At 40.2% G+C, this 22,813-nt stretch overlaps 2 protein-coding genes across 3 annotated transcripts in view; both read right to left on the bottom strand.

Annotated features, from left to right (window-relative positions):
- The window catches only part of LOC108435407 (oxysterol-binding protein 2), a 32,558-nt gene extending 26,376 nt beyond the window's left edge, over positions 1-6,182 (bottom strand). The window contains exons 1-2 of the mRNA XM_017711235.2: positions 5,841-6,182; positions 3,226-3,431 (exon numbers count right to left, since the gene is read on the bottom strand). Of these exons, the coding sequence (XP_017566724.1) occupies positions 3,226-3,431; positions 5,841-6,004 (370 nt within the window). The 5' untranslated portion in view covers positions 6,005-6,182. The remainder of the gene's footprint in view (positions 1-3,225; positions 3,432-5,840) is intronic.
- Positions 6,183-9,643: 3,461 nt separating this feature from the next.
- Positions 9,644-22,235, bottom strand: ewsr1a (EWS RNA-binding protein 1a). 2 transcript variants are annotated; one of them, XM_017711237.2, is made up of 16 exons: positions 22,124-22,235; positions 20,324-20,360; positions 20,141-20,192; positions 19,869-20,007; positions 18,765-19,008; positions 18,004-18,314; positions 16,914-17,106; positions 14,149-14,186; positions 13,423-13,434; positions 13,224-13,339; positions 12,466-12,595; positions 12,124-12,243; positions 11,653-11,794; positions 11,182-11,276; positions 10,728-10,974; positions 9,644-10,089 (listed from the first exon to the last, which is right to left on the bottom strand). In XM_017711237.2, the coding sequence occupies exons 1-16, from the start codon at positions 22,137-22,139 to the stop codon at positions 10,050-10,052; spliced, it is 1,932 nt and encodes a 643-aa protein (XP_017566726.1). In that variant the 5' UTR covers positions 22,140-22,235; the 3' UTR covers positions 9,644-10,049. The 2 variants fall into 2 exon arrangements, with proteins under 2 accessions (XP_017566726.1, XP_037403404.1); XM_037547507.1 differs by having other exon boundaries at positions 18,801-19,008.
- Between the last annotated feature and the right edge of the window lie 578 nt (positions 22,236-22,813).

Below are 22,813 nucleotides of genomic sequence, written 5' to 3'. Positions count from 1 at the left end.
CCACCCATCTTGAAAAGTTTTCCCCCTCCCATTTACTAATGTGCCACAAACAGGAAGTTAATATCACCAACCATTCCCATTTTATTTGGGTGTATCCATATAAATGGCCCACCCTGTACACATCTTATTAATAAATAAACACAAAACACAAAAGATGATATTACTAAATATGTGATATTTAGCAAACTCACTGCCTCCTTCTTCCCCCAACCCTTTCAAATGTATTCAATCATCTGCTTTCTGGCTGTTTAGAGAGCTGTTTAATCATACAAAGGGTTCTTTGTTTGTTCATAGTCCTATATAGAACCATTTTCTTTACTAAAGAACCTTGAAGAACCATCTTTAAGTGTGTAGATAATCATCATGCAGTGGAAGAAACCACATCATCCAGTCTATTAGAGATACTGACTTCCACAGACTTTGAGGAGAGTGTGTGATTTAAGCAGTGCATGCAGTTAGCACCATGCTAACTGGTAGCCACAATGCACCTGTTAGGTACATTAGCTCCATAGCTAATAATTTGTCAAACTATTGCTTTAACCACATGCATCACAGAGATGCTTGTGTTTCCCTTTTAGAGGAGCAGAAAGAGGACATGAAGAGGACATACAACACAGCATGTACAGTTCAGCCAATCCATTCTACAGCCTGCAGAATGGCTGCCTGTCAATTATTCACATTTATCCCAGCACGCTGCTGCAGACAGACCCACTGCTTACCATAATTGCATCTAAATATAACACAATGCTCCTGGCTGCAGGAATTCACTGACTAGTGCGCCCTCTAGAGGCCTCTAGCTGAAAAGCTGAGCACCCTCACAGTACGACATAACCTTTCAAACGCATTTTTCTGCCCAGCACCCACTCTGTCCCATTCATTCAACACCAACATAACTGCCTGCACAAACTCAGCCAAGTACTTTTCTTCCACTGTGTACTGCTTATCATGAATTGGCTCCCTGAAGCGAGTCGCTTCACTAAATTATCTTCCGAAACCTCTTTCAGCAAAGAAAGTCGCTCTACTCGTGCCATTTAGACTAATTTGTGCTAAATGGGAACATTTTTACTCCCTCCAGCAGCTGCTGAAACCTGCTGTGAAGCAGTGGAGTCAGCAGAGGTTTTAAACACACACAAGCAGACTCTCAAACAGGAAAACCAACGCAACATTTCACTACGAGTTCCAAAATCAAATTAATACCTAAAAATGACTGCCCTACTTAAAGTTCGGATACCATTTCTGATTTCAAAACTGCCTAATTAATTGGTTGAGAAGTTAAAAGAAGAGTGTCATTCCGAGTGGTTTGGTGTGAAATTCTCCGTTTTAGAGATGCTTACCAAGTCATAATTGTTCACAGTAGAGGTGATAGGAACCAGACATCTACCTCGAAAAAGTTCCCTCACAAAATGTTATTACATAAAATGAATATGCTGTCTGATGTCTTTTGATTTTGGGTTTGAGGATGACATTGATGTTAGAGCAAAACGTCCAACATAGTTCTTTTCTTCCTTCTCCTGAAGTTACTAACTAACTATTAACTTGTAATGGAAGTAAATGTAAAAATATATGTTTTTCCAAATAACATTAGATTTCTATTGGTCTGGGTTATTATCAAATTTTATCACAATGTAAATGGTAACTAGACTTCTCAAATCATGCAAAAATGTAAAAAAAAAAACCAAAACAATAAAGATGACATTTTTTTGTGCATGATTTGAGATAATATTTTTACTGCGACCCCTGGTTCATATCAGCACCGCTGTAGAGAAATCTGTAGAGAGTCGGGAAGTTTCTCTGCAATTCATCATTTCACATTAAACCACCCTGAATGACTTTGTTTATACCTTAAACGTTTATTTATGAAGACATTTTAAAAAATTGGTGGAACTCCCTCATGAATGGTTCTTGGTATGAATGTACAGTAAGAAAACTTAATTGACATGGAAAATTCTGGAATTTCCCTTCACCAACCATTATTAACACCTTTATAGAGACACGCTTGTATCCACTAAATATCATTCAAAGAGTATATTGGTAAGCCTTTAAACAAATGTCATATCTGGTGAGCAAAGCAAAGACAATATGAGCATAATGAAAAATGTCAAGCTGGATATTAATTCAAGCTCTTAAAAAGAGCACAAAACAATGGGCAACAGTGAAGTCAGAGGAATAACAGCAGGTTGTTTGAGCACACAGTTTAACAGGACACTCTAGCCAAAAATTTAAGCATCTGTTGTGAAACAGATACATCATTGTGGGCTGTTGGACTGGTGAACGAAGAAGGAACCCCGAGATGAAACGTTACCACTAGGAAGCAAAATATAACATTTATTAGCTTCCACATCACTCTGTGTCTTTATTGACATGGGAGAGATTCCCAGTGACTGGTTTGACATATCTGAGCAATGCACGCTGGGTTTTGTAGTAAGAGAACACTATGGATGGAGACACAAAAAGGACATTAAATAATTAGTTCTGTCAAAACGATGAGGCTGAAAAATGCAGCACTACAGAATGTAGCATTACACAACAAACAACATTAAATGCTAGTTTAAGAATGGAAAACCCCTTTAAATTCAACGGCCACCAACTGTCCTTCTGGAAAGCTACATTTCTAGAGGTTTTAGGATCAACTCCAGTCTCCAAATATCTTCTGAACATTGGACGTCAGGCTTTGTTCTGAAGATGACCTCTGTAGGAAGGTACGCTAATTATCTTTTTAAAAATGGCATTTTCTTGCCATTATTATTATTATTAATACTATTATTATTATTATAGCTAAGTAAGAAGAAAAATCCCTGTAAATGTTTAGTTTATCATAAAGCACTTCTGTGATGTTGCTTTGGGAATATTTAGCTTCAACACTCATGTCCATCAGTGTTCGTAAAACATTGCCATGTAATAACTTTATGCGAGGAAGCTTTTAGAGGTGGACGTCTGGTTTCCATCACCACCAGTGTGAGAAATTCTGACGTTCCGAAGTTTCTCTATTACCGAGCATTTCACACAAAACCACTCTGAATGATTCTGTTTACGTCTTATCCATTTAATCATGCAGAACTTTTAAAAATTCAGCGGAATTCCCCTTTAATGTGGTTAATTATTGTGAATGGACAAAGGATCATTTATTGAAACTACTTTGAAGAGCTAGGTGGTTCTCAGACATCCAGCAAAACTGTTTGGTGAACACACTGACCCGAATGTGACCCTGAAGGATGGAGCCCTCACCTGATTGGTGCATCATTTGAGTGGCGTTCGCTTTGGCCTGCTGCAGCGCAGAAACCCACCGCTGACACTCCACTTCTGAACTGGCCTTCAGGTGGTAGTTCCGGCCCCCACTCGTCAGCACCAGGTGACAAGTGTCTCCCACCTCAATGTGTACCGTCGCCAAGGAGATGGTGCCACGGCAGGTGTGTGCCATTTCAGCTTGAGTCCTAGAGACAAACACAGCCACCTGGATTACAATCCACACAGCACTTTAGAGACCATCTACTCAGCACTTCAGATATCACTAAGCTTTTATCTGCTGTCCGTAGCCTGGCTTTCTGTGCTTTTCACTGCTCAGAGTAATAAGTGTGAAATGCTCTGTTCTAGAGAAACTAGAGTCAGAGTTGTTCTTAGTGGTGGTGATAGGAACCAGACGTCCACCTCTAAAAGCTCCTTCACAGAGAGTTGTTACAGGAACTAGTTATGAATACACTGTGTGATGTACACACTGTTTTATGATAGTCTGGACTCCTTTTTAAAAAACCCATTCATGGTGGATGGATATATGCAGGGCATTGTGAAATAAAATAGTCCCAAAAGAAAACATTTTTTCAGGTTTATCACTATTTTATCATCACCAACAGTCCATATAAACATTCAGAAGAGATGTGTATGTTGGTGGTTTTGTAAATGTAAATAAAATGGCTATATTCGTGTTGCAGACACGGCAATCCCTGGTTCCTCCCCTGAGTCTCTACAAATCATGCATTTCACACCAAACCACTCAACCATCGAATTAGGCAGGCATTTTGAAAAATTGGTAGAAGCCAGAGAGAAAACAGTAGACATGGAGAAATGGGAACCAGGTCACGATTTCACATCATATCACAGTAATATATATAAACCAAGTTATTTACAGAAAAACTATTAAACAGACAAACAAACAAACAAACAAACAAACAAAAAAACAGTGGAATTCCCCTTTAAAAGCCATCATTAACAGAGACACACTGCAGATATCATGAAGCTTTTATCTGCAACACTGAAGCCCACATGTGCTGCCTGTAGGCCATCTTGCTGGGCTTTTCACTGGACTCCTTAAAATGTATTATACAGAAGTTTTTAGAACCTCCAAATAATGTAAAGGCTTTCCTAGAACCATACATCCAAGCCAAGAAGACTTAAAACCACTCAAAGGAAGAATGACTTTAAACAGCTAGTAGAACTAGACCATGTTAGACGATAGCTTAGATGTTATGTGTTCAACAGAATTCTGTCTAACGGCAAATAACAATGCGTCTTTTTTCTCAGATTTCCACGTCTTCAAGGGGAATTCCACTGATTTTTCAACATGTCTGTAGAATTGAGTGGTTGAATGTAAACAGAGTGAGTCAGAGTGGTTTGGTGTGAAATGGTTCAGATTTCTTTACAGTGGTTGTAATGGGAACCAGGGGTCGCCATGACCACAACACAAATATAGCCATTTTATTTACCACCCAAAACCACCAGTGAACCTAAACGTGTCTTCGGAGTCTTATATGGAATGTTGATGATGGGAAAATAGTGATACATCTGAAAATAATAACACTTCTCTGAGGACAATTTTACTTGCATGTATCCCTCCGCCATGAACTTTCTTAAAACTATCATAAAACAGTCTCAGGCATCAGGCAGTGTATTTATAACTATTTCATGTAATGACTTTCTGTGAGGGAGCTTTCAGAGGTGGATGTCTGGTTCCTATCATCACCACTGTGAACAATTCTGACTTAAGTTTCTCTTGAACGGAGCATTTCACATCACGCCATTACGTTGTGCAGAATTTAAGAAAATCTGTGGGATTCCCCTTAAAAACTAAGCTGGGGACATATTCAAATGCAGCCTTGCACAGTTTCTCAGTGCTGCTCTAACCCGGTCCTGCATATTAAAACGACCTTCTGCTCGAACAATCCTGATTCAGCTGATCAGCTCATTTTCAAACCCTTCATGCAGCTATAATTGTGGTGTCAGAGCAGAAAATCACTGTAATGTGCAGAGCATGAGGCTTCTAGGAGCAGAACTGGGAAACAGTGGTGTAATATGAGCTTCACCCTGAGCCACCAGGGTGCAATGGACTGTCCACAAACTTCGCAGCAACTCCCAAATATGACCAAACTATCTGCTTCTACAGAAGAACATCTCATTTCATCATAGACACACAAGCTGCTTAACGTGATGTGAAAATGTGTCCAGATCCCTAATAATAAGCAATCCAAGGAAACATGAAGAAACACTGAGACGAACCAAGACTCAGAAGAGGAAAGTGCCTGAGAGCATGTGGAGGAATCAAGGCTCAAAGGGAGAAGCTCTTGAAGAGCATGAGGAAAAATCAAAACTCAAAAGAAAGAACTCCAGGAGCATGTGGAGGAACCACTGAGGGGATCCAAGACCTGAAAGGAAAAACTATGTGAGAGCATGAGGAGGAACGAAGACTCAAAAGAAAGAACTTCTACAAGAACATGTGGAAGAACCGCTGAGAGGAACCAAGACTCAGAAGTATATCCATCAATCAAAACGAGGCAGCACTAAAACAGAGAATTCTAGCCGGGCAGGTCTGTTTGTAAAGCCCTTAATGCCCAGATGAAGGTTTCAGTTACCTGTAGTAGGACAGAAGGCCATTACTGAGGACGAACCATCGGCGCTGGTAGCCCTTCAGATAGTTGGTCCATTTGAGCAGCCATCCTCTGTGCGTGTCCGGGCTGGCGCTGTGTCCAGCTGAGGAGGACGTGGGAGAGGGGAGGATTTTAACATGCCCGTTCATTTTCAGCCGGCTTGACTAACGCATGATGTCTCCACCAGCCGCTGGGAGTGAAGGAGAGAGGAGGGACTGAACGCTCCTCCTGGCTGTAGACGTTACGGGCACCACATGCTGCTCCACCTGCATTAACACTAAGGCTGCTGCAGCATCGCGAACTCCAACCTGCTGCCACCCTCGGCTGTCCCACCCCCTCTCTCTGTCTACTCTGTTCTGCCCTCCCCTCACCGCGAGGGGCAAATTCTGATGGGCTGAGGGGGGAACACGGCGCGATGACGTCGACAGATCACACCAACAGCGACAGCACAGATTCTGCAACGTGACGTAGAGCAGGAGCGTTTCTCCATACGGGCTGGATGTTAGCAGGCACTTTTATGAAACACGAACCAGGCCTTTATTAACAAAATAATTATAGTACTAATGATACGTCACACGGTGTTTGTTTCGTTTGGTGAGATTTAGATTTTTTAATTTATAATAATAATAACAATAATGAAAATATTGCAAGATGCTGGGGTGCAGTTCAGAACGTGGCCACAGGAGGGCGACGTCACTAAGGAGACCGTGGAGCTCTAGTCTGCTCATAAACAGGTGTTGTGCCGATTTCGGCACCCCTGCCGCGAGATGCACGCCCTCACGGGGGTCGAAAGTGGAGGTTTTACTTCACGAATATCGAGCTGAAGAACTTGCAAAATATCACTTTCATTTTGATCAACAACACAATAAATCGCTGTTTTACAGAACAGAAACACCCCACTGTTCTTCTAAAGGACAGTGTCTCGTAAATAGTACTATAAAAGTATAGAGTAGCCCACATTCACCACTGCTTACCTATTCTACGACATAGCAGTCTGCACTGATCTTGTATGCAGCAAAACCTGAACGTTGCTATTTGTCAACAAAATATACACATGAATTTCACCCGCTTATCGTGTCTCGTTTCAATAATACATATTTTGGACCAATATTATACACCTGTATAAGTAGTATAAGGATGTAATTAAAATGTAATCGAATTTAAGAGGGGGTGCAGTTTCTGGCAGGCGGACTGCCTTAAACGGCACCCAAGTTCTTTTGACACAACTATAATGTTTTTAATCACACATAATTGTGACCAACATATGAAACCTATACGTATATAAGTATCATAGATGCAACAACCCCCCACCAGCCAGATCTAACAGAGGGTTCTTATATAGCAGGTGGACTCACTTGAAAAGCATCCTCTTGTAACCTTTTTATGAATAGAACTATGAAATATTTTAGCAATATACACTTTGGGCCTGCATGTGTTTCTGCAATACATTTTTCAGAGATGCATCACCAAATACCCAAAAAGCGGGCATTTTTCTGGCTGGTGTTCTGCTATACAAAGCATTTCCCTGTCATTTTCTTTCTTTTGAGTCTACAATGACATTAAATGATTTTAGCTGTAAGCATTTGCAAACGTTATGTATGTATGATGTATGCAAGTTACATGGCAGCAATAAGGGGCTGCATCTCCTGAGAGTTTTTCACAAGGCACTGCCTTCAGAGGGTATAAGGTCTAAAGAACCTGATCCAGGCTAGAGAGAAACGAGACATGATAAATAACCATCTGAACCATTTATAATTTTTCATATTAAAACTAACCCCCCCGCTATTACCCTTTGGCCTCCTTTAAGGCCTGACTATGTCTGTTCTATGTACCACATTATTTGTAAGTCGCTTTGGATAAAAGCGTCTGCTAAATGTAATGTAATGTAATGTAATGTAATATAATGTAATGTAACCCTGTAGCGCATATGAGTACTGACAAAACAGATAAAACACAGTTCACTGTGTAATAAAACTAGCAAAATGACGTAATTAAAGGCACTGATTAGAGGCATATGACTACACAGCATTATCACAAATTAGAGCAAGTTTTCCTCGTCATACCAAACTTAGTTGTTGGATATGAATAGGTTCAACTTTTCTACTTGAAGCGAGTTTTAAACATGTAAGGGGCTTTTCTTCCCCGCACATCATTAAAATACACGATGAACTTAAGGCTTTCTGACCCAAGCAGAAAAAAACAAGATCATATAATATTCGATATATCAGTTTGGTCTCAAAGGTTGCCAGTTCATGCGTTGCAATTACGCATGAAATCATATTCAAATGGTTTATTTCCAGAGTTTGCAGTTTTGAGGGTGCAGCAGGCGAACTTATTACAGCTTCTACAGGGCCCTATTACAGACACACCCTAACTCTGAAATCTGATCTGTTTAGTCTCCATGAGGGCCTCAGCATGGACTGAGCTAAAGACATTAGCTATTTAAGCAGCAGACCGCGAGAGAGCGCGTGTTATGGTGAAATAACATCACGGCTGTAATTTGGTTCCAGATGATCACAGCCGCGTTGTTATTCGCAATAACACACGACCTCGAGTGTTCGAGTGCTTTTATACAACAGTTAAATAAATAAAGTAAGAAATGAATAAATCGGCCGTTTAATGTTTTAATGTTCAGTTCCTTCCGCCAAATTATAGCTCCTTAACAAGCAGCTCGTCGCTATGTCAGAGTAACAGCTCCGCCCCCTCGCCGCACAGCCGGCAGTTCGTTCTCCAGCTCCGCACAGACCAGCTGACAGTCCGGGAGTCTAATGACAGTCTAACCGACAGAGTCGGACCAAATCAGCTGATTTTTGTTTGTGTGTGAAGAAGTAAAAATGTTCAAATGGCTTGAGCGTCTCCTACTGCAGGCAAAGTCGCTGCTTAGCAACAGCGTCTCAGCGGAGTGATACAGCGTTAGGGAGAAAAACATGACGTTATGGCGAAATAATAGCAGGGCTAGAACAGAGCCAGCAGCCCCACGTAGACGGACGTGGCCCTGGTTGAGAAGCGTTCAATCCCAATCAGCTTGCGTGGCCAGAACTAATTTATCATTAATCTAGATAAGAAAACAGTATCACAGAAACATCCTAACTAGACTAAATTTCCTTAACACTGTCCTTTTAGGACAAAGCCCAACTTAACTTTCAGCTGCTAGGTAACAGGCATGAGCGTTGATTTCCGACTTCGATCTAAAAGGTTAAGATTTCCTAACCCGAGATGGCCTGCTGTAGGATCAGATTCCAAAACCAAGATTTGCTTTTGCATTACAAATTTAAATAAATAAATAAATAAAAAACACAGATCTTAAGACAAAAAATGAAGTCTATGGCACATCAATGTCAAAACTAGGGGGTGCAAAAACACAAGATGAAAAATATAAACTTGCAAGTTTTAAGTTTGCGTGTGTAAATATCCCCCGCGAGCGTAAACGTGAAACTCGTGAACACAGAAGTCCTGCGTGCGCATTCATCACCACACCGTGTTCAAACCGCCTTTCCCCCCATTCTCGAATGTTTCTCTCTTCGATTCGATAGTTGTCCTCACGCACCACGTGAATTACCCTCGACTGCTTTCTGTGCTCGAGTATTGGATTGGGGTGGTTTTGACAATCTTATTTTTGCACCCCGTAGCTTTGACATTGATGTGGCGCCATAGTCTGTGATGCAGCCCCTGATCTCTGCTCAGGCTGGACGACAACCACATCAACCCACCCACCCATTTCCATCACATTCTAGCCGAAGACAGTCATACTAGGATCCCTACAGAAGATAACGCAGTATTCAAACTTGGACAATTCAGAGCACGACTTCTTTAATTCATCATTTTCAGGAATGGGGGCAGGTAAAGCAAAACGGGAGTCAGCTTAAAAAAAATGAATAGCTTGTTCCACAATAAACATCTTCCACAAATCCAGTCTGTACATTTAACAGCATGCATGGCATCCGGATTCACCAACAGCTCCTGACTATAATGAAGAGCACACAAGGACTAAAAAAAAACAAAAACAAAAAAAGAAAAAGAAAAGAAAAAAACAAACAAAAAAAAAAACAAAACAAAAATAAAACCATACAAATAAAATAAGGTTACTAAGGACTACCTGCAGAGCAGTCACAATTTCCATTCTAACCATTATAAATATGGAATTACAAGTTTTAAAATCTTTTGAATGAAAACTGAAGTGGGGAATTTGAGGTCTCAGTATGGTCTCTCCCTCCTCTCCTGGCGATGGTCTCCCCTGAGAAAAAATACAGAACAGAATTAATGAGCTGAATGTGTTATGCCCTACAGACCAATGCAAACACCCTGCATGAGCACACTAAACCTGGTGATGAACTTATGAGATGATTCGTATGCTTGAGCAAGAAATTCAACAAACAAACAAGCTGATAATTTGGGATGCATACTAAATCAGAATCATATTGGTGTCAGCACATAACTGTTTAAAAAAAAAACAGATGAATTTAACTGAAATACTGTTTTACTCTGAAAGAGCAGAATGTTAAGGCAAGAGTGACTGTAAAGATAATCCAGGTAGATGTAGCTCCTCCCACCACCCCACCTATCAAAGAACATTCAGCTACCCAAGAAATCCTTCTTTGAGCGTTTCACTTCAACTGCTTAACTATTAGAAGAACGCCTTGATTGAACAATATTCATTTTAAAGTGTGACTGGTCAGGATGTTCTGAGCACACAGTAAAACTGAGCAAGAAATAAAGAAAGTAAGTAAATACATAAATAACGCTGGTTAGAGGACTGTAATGCTGATTTTGCAGCCAGGGCCAATATCACCATGAAAATCAGTTAAGCATGTGAGCATTTTCGGTTGACCTGCCCTTTTCACATACACAGACAGACCATGTATTTATACTCACTTCATGTCCATTTTGCCAGGTGGCCCCATTCCTCTCCCCCTCCGTCCCATGTCATCCATGGGTGGCCCACCCCGTCCCCTTCCACCGAAACCGCCTCGGTCCATGCCCCGTCCACCTCTGAAGCCGCCACGGTCTCCTCCTCGACCACCACGGAAACCTCCAGGTCCGCCAGGGCCTCCTGGTCCTCCACGGTCCATTCCACGGCCACCACGCATGCCACCAGGACCACCCCGGCCACGCTCGCCACCTTAACACAAGATGTATGGTCAACACCTATTCACTCTTACTGGCTTAAATTTCCCAGGAGTCCAACGACAAGCACGCAATCATAAATTGCAGAATAACTTCTGGTGGATAGCTAGAGAGCAAAAGATCATTTGGATCCCAAAATCTAAATTTGGTATAAATGCAATTCTTTGGCCTAAAGGACGGAAGCAAATTTCCAACCGGTTACCTGGAGGGAAGGGTGGTGGTCCGAAGCCCTCTGGTTTGGGTGCTTTACACTGGTTGCATTCCATCCGCCAGGCAAAGTTCTGGTTTCCACATCCCCTATCAAGGAAGACAGCAAAAGAAAATCAGCAAAAAACATTCATGGCATTTTATAACGCAGTGTTCACCAACATACAATAGCATGTGACAGCAGAGATGGAAGTCTAGGCACCTCAACATTTGATTTCAGAATGCCACAATAAGACAGTTTCATTTGCATCTTGATTTTTAATGTCTATAGCCTACATTAGCCTGAAAAGTAGTCTATATCTGTGTTTTACCATCTAAAACAAGACTACATTTTTTGATTTTTGTTCTTTAGGTCTCACTGATTAAAGTAGTTTAATCTGGCTGTCTGCTGTACTGTTTCAATTAAAACAAAAACTGTGCACAGATTAGCTGTACAGCACTGCTGTGCGTGTATTAAGATCCTTACGCATTGGGACACTGCCAGTCGCCAGCCCGCTGCTGCATGTTTCCCCCAGTGGGTCCACCGCGTCCCATTCCCCTCGGCCCCCCGCGTGGTACGAATCCTCCACGCTCTCCTCCTCGGCCCATTCCACCACGACCCATCATCCCTGTAGGCAAGAAATGGCTTCAAAAGTAAGTGCCTCTCATGTAGTCTGCTGTTCATAAATCTGTGATTCTAGGGACCCACTACCTTGCACAAGACTGGAAGAAGCATTACCATTGCAAATCTGCTGTAGACATTTTCTTTAAGTCAGCATGGCTGCCAAAAAAAAAAAACAAACAAAAAAAACCTGCCCACCTTTTGTAACTGACAGTTACAAAATCCATCACTAACACAAAATCCATTCTCGCATTCACCAGATTTCATTATTTAACTCTAAACGTAAAGCAACAACCTCAAGTACGGTTTCCATAACAGTTCTAGGGCACTACTTACCTCCTCGTCCCATCATGCCACCACGGTCTCCCCTCATAGGCATCCCCCCACGCATCATCCCCATCATAGGCTTCCGGCGAGCCATTGATACCTTCAGCTTCTTCCCCTGGAAGTCTTTACCTGTTCATAACCAGAGAAACAGAGCACTCAGAATTTCCAAACAAACCACTGCAAATATGTACTTGCATTTTAAAATAATTTTGGATTAAAAACTGCCAATATTTAAAGAGAATCTCCAAAGATCGAGCTGTTTTTGATTTAGTCGCATCATGTCTCAAAGTGAACGGCCTGTAGAAGGTCTTCTCCGACTCAGTCCAGGTATGGTTGTATTAAAACACACACCATCAAACCATTCCACTGCAGCCTTGGCCGATGGTGGCTCTTCATAAGATAGGGTGGCATCACCCTTCGGCTTGCCCGTCTCCTTGTCAGTGTAGATGTTTATAGCAGGAAGGCCTGTACGCTTGTTTATCTGCAAGACAGTATAGTATTTAAGCTGTTTAAAGAAATCTCTTTATAATTGCAAATATAAAAGCCACTCAAATAATTTCCCTTTTTCCAAATGGATTCTAATATAAAAGCAACTCTATAGACACCTCTGCAGAAAGTGCGCTGGTGACATTAGGTTATACTGAAATGGTACTTTTAACTCAAGAAAACAAAGAAAAAAAATTGCAAAGGTTCTCAAGCCTAACACTTACAAGTTCATAAGAATGTTCTTAAACACAATTCTCCTAAGACGAGTGTGAGGCATATCATATTTACGAAAACATTTAAGAACATTTAACAAGAATACCACTTCTCAGAACTATTCTTAAGAAAACAGTTAAGAAAATAGATAATTGAGTATTTGAACAATGACATTTTTTCTCAACTGCATTCTAAAGAAAAAACACATTTAAGAATATTTTCTGTCTTAAGACACTTGAGAATCTCGCCCCTGGTTGCACTGGAAATCAAACTTTGTACAACATTCACTTTCCCCAGATTGCAAATTAAAAGTCGACCTGTCACGACAGGTTTAGTGTCTGAAATTGTGTTCTTTACTTTTGCACTGTAGATTCAAAAAGTAGCTAAATGTTGCCAACAAAAGCCCTCACCCTGATGATGCCGCTACGTTTGAAAAAGTCAGCCACTTCATCCAGCGTGGCATTTTCAGTCAGGCCGGTGATGTAAATGGTGCTATTCTCAGAGTCATCCTGCTCTTCTGGGCCTCCTAAAGCACACATACACATTAGCCATCAAGAAAATGCAGACAGATACAAAATTAACAATGAACAACCAAAAACATATGCTCACCCATCTCTGAGTCTGGTCCCGACAATAACAGAGGATGACAAGGGAAGGAAGAGAAAGAAAAAGAGAAGTTAGTCTGGATGCTTCACTTCCTGAGCACCTGACAAGACCGTGCTACCAACTCCAGGTAATAGACCTCCCAGGTAACCATTTCTCTGGCACACTTGCTTCTCTGAACAAAGACACAGAAAGCAAAAATATCCCACAAAATGTACACAACAATTTGGTGTAAAAATCACAGGGAAAGGTTTTTTTTAAATATATATATTTCAAAATACCTGTACACATGAACCTAAACTCTTTAGTTCTTTCTTAAATTTGCTTTTTGCAAGTGTGCCACAAATAAACAAAAAATGTTCAAAACCACTGAAAACCAGGGACCCAAATTGGACTCCATACCTTAATTTCATATTGAAATAAAAGGCAATTAACACTGGCACTGTGGCATTATCTTTAAACACTGACTGAAGGAGTCCACCTTTTTCTTTTAACCCAGATTGCTTTTAACTGAATCAGCCCTTTCGTAAACCAAAATATAATAATTCAGTGAAAACCCTTAAAATACCGGCAGACTGTGTCTTGATATGGCTTTTTTTTCCCCAAAGCGAAAAACAAACATTTCCCTCAATAATATCAATATCCATGAAAGGTGGAAGCACGAAGATTTAAAAAAAAAAAAGTCAGTTTAAAAATCTAGTGTATGGTCTTGTAATTCTCATTAAAACTTACCACCAGGCTTAATGAAGCCACCTCTGTCTCCAGCGATGCTGGGGGAATAAGCGGAGATATGAAGGCGATTTTCCCTTTAAAACAGCCACTTCAGTACCACAAAAGGAGGGGTTATGGGGGAGACTGTACAGTTCTGGCTCTAAATACCCCCAAACAAGGCCCTTAACCCCACCTCTAGTTACAATTTCTCAGACTAACACTCATTTGTGGGGTTATTCTAATGACAAAAGCTTTTGCCTGTGGCTTAAAAAAAAGAACTTTATACATATTTGTGGCTGAACAGTGAGGTTCTAAAATTGAAATGTTAAAAAAAGGGGGGGGGATTCTTTATTACCACAGGGGTGGAAAACCCCAATACTGTTTGTTTATATATATATATATATGTATATATACACAGAAAAAAAGAGAGGATAATTGTTTCAGACGCAGCCCAGCTATTGTACAACTAATAAAAGGCTGCATATTTGAAAACCTACGTTTTAACTGCATGAAGAAATGTTGAGAATATAATAAACAGTACATCTACAAGATCCCTCAGAATGTAAAGCAAGTCCATTGCAAAAATATAAAAGTAACGCCACATCTTTCTAGCTGCATCTGAAACAATTTGCTTACAGAAAGCTGATACATGCACTTTGTCAAACGAAAAAACAAAATACACCATCTGTTTACAAACAGGTTTAAGAAATAATTACACAAAGTAAAAATACTATTAAAACATGTTCAAAAATTACCATTTATTACCAAAATTACCATTACAAGTTTTTTTGGTTAAAATAAACAACACTTTTTTTGTGACCCCCCCAAGGGGTTAGAGACACTTGAACCATCTCTCCGCTTTAAATGATGCCATCAACTCTTTATGTCCCCATTTGAAAAGGCTGCCGGGCCAGACTGAACTGAGTAGCGGTACTGTAAATGTATTGCTGTGTTAACATGGCTCTCACTTTGTTACCTGCAGCGTATAAATGCGACAAAGCATGTTAAAGAAAAATTGCTCATATTCACTTCACAAGAGACAAATGCAATAATCAATCAGTTAAAAAGATATGAAATATATATTATTAATATGAACATATTATTACTCCTATAACTCATGAGGGGAAAGAGAAAATGGATGCAGTGTATTTTGTATTATTTCAGAGGAAAACTCACAGTGACCAAAGCATCACCTTCTAATGAAGCAGGAGAATCTTTCCTACCCAAGAGGTAACATTCTGCATTTCTAATTTAGGTGCGGATCACAATTATGCTGGCATAAAATTAATTTTGAAATAAAACTCAGTGAAGGGTTACATTGTAAAATACACCAATTTCATACACTTTTTTGTATTTACTAGTTTAATTGCTAGAAATATCAATTCTACATTGTGATTCATAAAACCTTTATAAGAAAAATATTTTTTTTCTTCTCAAAGTCCCCTATGTCAGCTGTTATTCTTCTTAAACCTCTTATCCAAAATTTCCACGAATTTCATGGATATACACCAGTTTGGAACAAAACTTCAACTGTATCCCATAATAGCATTTAAAAAACACTGCATTCACCTTCAAATACCACCTTTGCATCTCAAACAATGTATTGAGTAAAACCTCAGGGGAAAAAAAAATTCGTAACCTTCTGAAAATAAACGTCAAAACCTTAAAATTGACCAAAATACTGTCAGTTTTGCTCCAACAAACCTTTAGAATACCTTTAATCTGGAGGGGAATTTTGAAAAAGATGAACAGAATGAATGCTTCTCATTTCTGAAAGATCACTTCTGAAGATCATTTCAGTTATCGGTAACTGACGGGCCGTAATGCCTTTATGCAAAATCTAATAACAGGATTGTAGAAAAGCCCCATGATCTCAATCAATTAAACTTTCAAATCAGCCCATGTGCTTTAAGAGCAAAAAAGCCATGTTTCTACATTTTCCCCTCCTGATAAATTACTCAAATACTGCAACCTTGGATTAAACATAAGTTGAGAATACAAATAAACCACATAAAGCTTTGATATTAATATTTTGGTGACTTTAGTCACACTTGATTTTTGTGATACCCAATAGAGTCTTTATGAAAGAACACTGTAAAAGATTTTCTTGGTCTTCCCCATAACAACCTCTTACCTTCGGCCATGTCGCTGAGGGCTGAGAGCTCTGTGTGTGTGTGTGTGTGTGTGTGTGTGTATGTATGTGTGTATGTATGTATGTATGTATATGTGTGTGTATATATATATATATATATATATATATATATATATATATATATATATATATATATATATATATATATATATATATATATATCTCTTTTGCTAGGATACTTTTCACTCTACCTATTCTCAGGTTCTGTTACACTGGGGCAAACCTGCATTCTGGAGAGACTAAAACTACACTTTAGCTACATTAAGATAAGATAAGATAAGATAAGATAAGATAAGACTGTCATTCACATCACATGTTGTACATGAGGTGGAACGAAAGAGTGTACTCAAGGTCCCAGTTAATTCCCAAAAATAACAATAAACAAATAGAAGGTGCAAATAACACCAGCATGAAACACAGCAGCATAAGTACGAGGTAGAAAGTGTACATCTTAATACTGGTAATGTATATTAAGCCATACTGGTAATATAATTAAGCCACAGTAACAGAATAAAACTTATTAGGGTTGGTTTATTGTGGCTCTCAGCCCCTGTATGGCCGTTTGCAGCCCTGCAAGAAAGAAAAAGAGAGTGGTGCACAGAACTGTTCTGAGAACACACACACTCACACTTACCCCATGCCTCCACGGCTCATGCCCCCACGCATTCCACCTCCTCGCATCATGCCCCGGTCAAAACCCCCACGACCACGACCGCGGTTCTCCCCCCCTCCCATGCCACGGCCCTCACCGGGACCCCCATAGCCACTGGACTCCGGGCCTGAGTAGCCACTGCCCACGCCGTTTGGATGGTCCTGCCTGTAATTACCTGCAAGAAAACACAAAATTCCAGCACTCTTAGCCTTAGGAACAATTTGTATTCAGTACAGTAGCACCATACTTGACTCTTTACTTAAAAAAAAAACAAACAAAAACAAACCAAAAAAAAAAAACCTAACTTGTATACAACAGGTGTGGGGAGCTGGGAGTGTAGTCCTGGGAGAATAATTTCTGCACTATTTCATTTTTTTCTTGCTCAAATACTCCTGATCAACATCAGATAATTACCAGGATGAGTTGGTGTGCTAGAGCAGGGAAAGCATCAATCTGTGTAGAACTTCAGCCCTCAGTTCCCCACCCCAGTACAGAATCATTACATGAAATGTCCATCCATCCATCCATCCATTAAATGTAAGATTAAAAAATATAATAATAAATAATAAGACAACAATTATTAAAAGTTCTTTACACTCACTAACTGAATGACTTAAGGGAATTAACTGGCTTTTCTATGGTCTTGCACCTATGGAGTAATCACATTTCATTACTAATTCTCAGTTGGGCAATGGCACATACCTGGAGGTATCTGCTACTTACATAATATGAAATGTGCACTTAAGTGGAGAGCAACACATATAGCCACTTACATATATAGCCATGCGTATCAAATGTGTCTGCATGATGGGATGACAAGATTTGTGACTGGTGAAAGGGTTACATGCACGTTTTCTACATCAGTCTCTTGTGGCGTTTGCTGTCAAACAAAATTCCCCTGCGAGTCCTTCATCATTAAGTTTTCCTGTCTGTTCTATAATATTTGCACTACACTAAGAAAAAGTCCAATGCATGCTTTTGCATCATACAATCACAATGGTACATAAAGTGTTTTCTGGTGGACTCAGGCTGAATAGTCTAGCCCTATCTAGTGTAAGCAGCAAAGACTTACCATACTGACTGGGTGGTTTGTAGTCATTCTGGCCATATCCACCCCCACTGCTGCCCTGCTGGCCATACTGGCTAGCAGGAGGCTGACCATAAGACCCAGAGGGAGGAGCATAGCTAGAGGGTGGAGCCTGTTGCTGCTGAGGTGGAGCCTGTTGCTGATATCCACCCTGCTGGCCATATGAGCTCTGCTGACCGTAGCCCTGCTGGCCCTGGTATCCGCCCTGCTGCTGCTGGGAGTATGACCCCTGCTGGGGAGGCTGGGAATAGGAGCTCTGCTCATAGCTTGAAGGCTGCTGGCTACTAGAGCTGTAACTGAGAAAAACAAACAATGGCAAAACAAAACAAAAGATGAATACCAAATGCCTCAAAGTTAATAGTGCATACAGTTTACATTATTGATCACAAAATGCCAGAGGTGGGTAGTGACTACTTGTAAGCCCTGGAGAGCCACAGTTATTGGTGCTTTTATCAGATAAACCAGACATATAGAAGCTATATTTGGCATTAAATGATATATATAAACTGTGTGCTGGGTAGTGGTACAGATTTGTATCATAACTTTATCAGAGTTTGGCACTCTTGTTTATTGCCCTTGAAGTACTTATTTTGAAAGGACTGCAGCAGGATACTAATCAAATATAAAAGCACAGCACCTCAATCAGTAAATGAGCATCCTGATATTAGTTCTTGGCGTCTTCCAGGAAGACGCCTGCTGCCTATAGGTCTTTTCAGAATAACACTGAGGACTCTAGGAAAAGCTACCTGGGAGGTGCTGAAGAGGCAGGCTGTTGTCCGTACCCAGGATAAGAAGATTGGGCTCCATAGCCAGCCTGGCTGCCATACGAGGCCTGGTTGCTGCTGGAGGAGGAAGAAGAAGAAGCGGCAGCGGCGGCAGCAGCAGCAGCAGCAGCAGCAGCAGCAGAGGAGGCATCGTAGCCACTGGCTCCATAACCCTGCACAGGCTGGCTGTAGCCCTGTGAGCCAGCTGGGGCAGCATTGTAGCCACCTGCAGATAAAAAAAAAGACAAAAATTAATAGCTACAGTAACAAAGCTTTGCAACAAAAAGCCAAGACCATATTAAAAGTGCCAAGTATTTTAATGTTCGCAAACGTACCAGTCAATCTATGTAAATCAAGCTGTGATGTCACGAAAACCAGCACATTTCCAGATATGTGCCTGTTCAGCCTACTGCAGTTTAGCCCTGCCCATTCAAGCTGGTCATCAAAAGTGTTTCAGCCTTGACTACTTTTTGAATGAGGCACAGTAGAAAGCAGCCAATCAGTACAGTGCAATTTACATACACCGGTTTTAAAGGGAATATATCATGGAAATCCAACCACAGTAAGTCAACACTGCTAATACTGCTATTAAATTTACCATTTCACTCCCCAGTCCATAGTACATATATTGACACTAAACTGCAAAAACAGCCTTTTCTGTTTCGTTTGTGATGCCATGCACTCAACCTTTCAGAAATAACAGTTAAGCCCTGCCCATTTACACTGAGGTTCTAAGGAGTGTTTCAGCTATGGACATTTTTTGGAATATGGTACAACACAAGGCAGGCTCTGTTGTGTTTATATATTTCAGTGTTGAAGGAACAGTAACAAAAACAGTATTCAATTATGAAGGATAAAGAAGCTACAAAATGCTCATGTAAGTTTTTATTATAAATGCTTTTGTTAAATAAATCCACACATAAGTGGACCTCAATGGAAAAACAATACAATTCCAAACAAATATAGAAAAAGGGCCTTTTTAACAAATTCTCATGGATGATTCACCTCTGGCATTTCAATTTAGACCAAGAGCAGGCGTAGTCCAGGAAATCGCCCTTACAAGTTGGTCAAACAGGAATGACTTACTACTGGCTGGTGGTTGCTGTCCATATGAAGATCCATAAGCCTGTTGGCTGTAACCCGCAGATGAGCTGCCAGTCTGAGAGTAGGTTGAATCAGCTGGCTGGGTGTATGAACCGTAGCTCTGCTGCTGACCATATGACTGCTACAGAGAAAGAAACAGTAATGTCTTAAAGCTTGTTCACATGCTTGAGACTCAACCTGAGGCTCAATAAACATGATTTTGATCAGACACATTAAAGAAGGCAACGCATTAATTAATGCCAAGCGTTTCGCACCTGGGCACCCTGTCCATAAGCCTGAGAGGGCTGGGCAGCATAAGAGCTATACCTGAAAGTACAAAAACACATTTAATTAAAATAAAACAACTGTCCAATAGAGAGAGATGTGCATGCCACTCCAGACAAACTATTTTTTGGGGAGTGTGTAAATACCCAAACAAATAAACTACTCATTCTTACCCTTGCTGGCCTCCGGCCTGCCCATAACTGCTATAATCTGTATCAACAAAAGCAAACATACAGTTTACATAGAGCTAGGTTGCTTTCTCTTTCTATTATCCCCCTCTACTTATGGATGTTTTTATTGCTTTGTGGCATATTCATGTTTTAAAAATAGGAATCAACTTTGTCAAGCATCTATTCGTTAACTTGTAATTAAGTCAAGACAGAAAAATAGTTTTTGAAATTACAGCCCTGAACAGCGATGATAACTCAGATCTCAAGTACTATACGCAAGAAACCTTAAATCCCAACCGGGGGGGGGGGGGGGGGGGGGGTAAACCAAAGTCAAACTCTCAAGTGCTTTGACTGGTTCTTGATAACTATTATTAACTGTACATCCCAAAACAATTACTGTGAACACCAGAGAGGTCATTACACTCCTGAGAAATTCATAATTGCTCAGTGCCAACAGACACTTGGCTGGCGTTTCCCTTTTAGAATTCCCTTTAGCCAAACAAGCAGAGCTATTTTTGAGCTGGATAAGTTTAAGACAGGGGTAAGTGATACTCTTGTACTGCTACAAACCTGACATCGTAACAACAAAAGACCCATTTCTGGAGCTAAATAGAACCATTTGTAAAAAGGTTCTACACAGAACCTTATACAGCATCGGTCTAAAAACATATCACCATTTAAGCATACAAATGGTTCTATATAGTACTCGTGGTTATATATACACACATTTTCTTGAGTACAGAACCACTGAAGATCCAGCTTTTTTTTTTAAAGAGTGCAAGTGTCTGTTTCTTATAGAGAAGTAGTCACTATAGTGGAGAAACGTGAAAAAATGTGAATGCACGATTATACTGCTTTCTTCTTGAAGGTTTTTTTATTGCACCTTGAAGAATCATCTTTTAAGAACGTGGGATTTAACTTAATGCAGTATAGAGAGGTGATTAGGCTCCAGTGGCTGAACCCCACCTCTGACCACAAAGAAACAAAAGCTGGCCTATAAAAACAGAGGAGTATGTTTGCTTGGCACGCCACAATATATTAAGAACGAACGAGGAGCAGAAACGGGAAAAAATACAAACATTTATACAAAATTCATAATTTAACTATACCGTGTCCGCTCGAGCCACGTGAATGGTTTGAAAATGGCTAAACGCAAAACTATCTAGGATAACCAGTTAGCTGGTGAGCTAGCTTAGCTAACACGGAGGTGTCTACTGCGCTGCTGCATTTTCTAAACAAGTACATACGTTGAATCAGTCTAAAAAACAGAAAAAAAACAAAATCGCTGTGTGTTCATCTTGATATCAGATCAATAGCGTTAAAATGGCGAAAATGTGTCGCCCACTGCCATCACCACGCTAGCGAGTCATGCTAACTAACACCACTGACTGACCTTAGCTTTAAGCTAACCGACTAAACAAATCACGGCACAAGATTTCAGCATCTGCTCACCTTCACAACTGCGTGGATTAACTCTAGCTAGTATTTATATGTGCACTCATTCTCATTTCTGAAAACGAGGACGAAGTCGGCTTCTTGTTCGTATTTTCCCGTTCCACCTTAAACTGTGTAGCAGCTCCATTCTTGAACCTAAGTCGTTACAGTAACTGCTGAACCATTTAAGGTGGAGCGGATAAATTCCAACGAAACACTCAGCTGACTTCATCCTCGTCTAACCAGCTAACCCAAATTATAACCCAACAAAACAACGAAAAGGTGATAAAAGACATGTAAACACACAACCAAAACGACACTCGACGCACAAACGCGTTTTTCCCTGCGAATCTTAACCTTTAACGTTACCTGCTGCGGACGCCATTTCGCGCTCTCTCTGCCCAGTGTCCAGAGCCGAAACTGCGCATGCGCGAAACGGATTTCAGGCGCTACCATTCGGTTCTAAGTCACAGAAAACTGGATTGAAGGCACAGCGTTGTGTGTTTCACTACCCCGAGTGAAAGATTTACTTGAGCCCTTTTATTAAAAGATCCATTAAGCACCATAACAATTTTAAAAATATACATTTTCTGAAAACGGAGCCGTCCTTCGTGATGACAGGAGGATTCCGCTGTTGGGTACCGAAAACGCTGCAGACCTTCAGACATCTAAGCTCATTCATATTTTCTACGTTTATATAGAGTAATACAGTCAATACCTATTATGAAGAATATTTAATACTGTAAGATATTTAATATTAAATATGAATTATAGTTTAATCGGTATAATCTTATATTCTGCACAGATGCCAAAGCTGCAGAGGACCTATGCTACTTTTTAAAATTTAACATGTTTTGAGTTTTCATTCCCTTACAGTTTTAATATAAAAAAAATAAATTTTTTCTAAGTTCATTTTTTTCCCAAAACAAAACTCCAGAAGAACATCACTGTGTTATAACTTACACACTTTCAAAGAAAGACTTTTCTGAAATAATAAGTCATAAACAAACAAACAAAGAAATGCTCTGCTTCTCACAAATTCAACACTCAGTCAGTGAG

The sequence above is a fragment of the Pygocentrus nattereri genome, chromosome 18 (assembly GCF_015220715.1).
Source record: "Pygocentrus nattereri isolate fPygNat1 chromosome 18, fPygNat1.pri, whole genome shotgun sequence".
NCBI lineage: Eukaryota > Metazoa > Chordata > Actinopteri > Characiformes > Serrasalmidae > Pygocentrus > Pygocentrus nattereri.
This window is presented reverse-complemented; position numbering and strand designations above follow the sequence as displayed.

Bases quoted from the DNA above. Each gene is read 5' to 3' on its own strand.
- ewsr1a (XM_017711237.2), bottom strand. The intron at 14,187-16,913 runs GTAAGTGTGAGT...TTATTCCCCCAG, and splicing joins ATGAGCCGTGGAGGCATGGG to CATCGCTGGAGACAGAGGTG. The intron at 12,244-12,465 runs GTGTGTGTTTTA...GGTTATGAACAG, and splicing joins TGCAGTGGAATGGTTTGATG to GTAAAGACTTCCAGGGGAAG.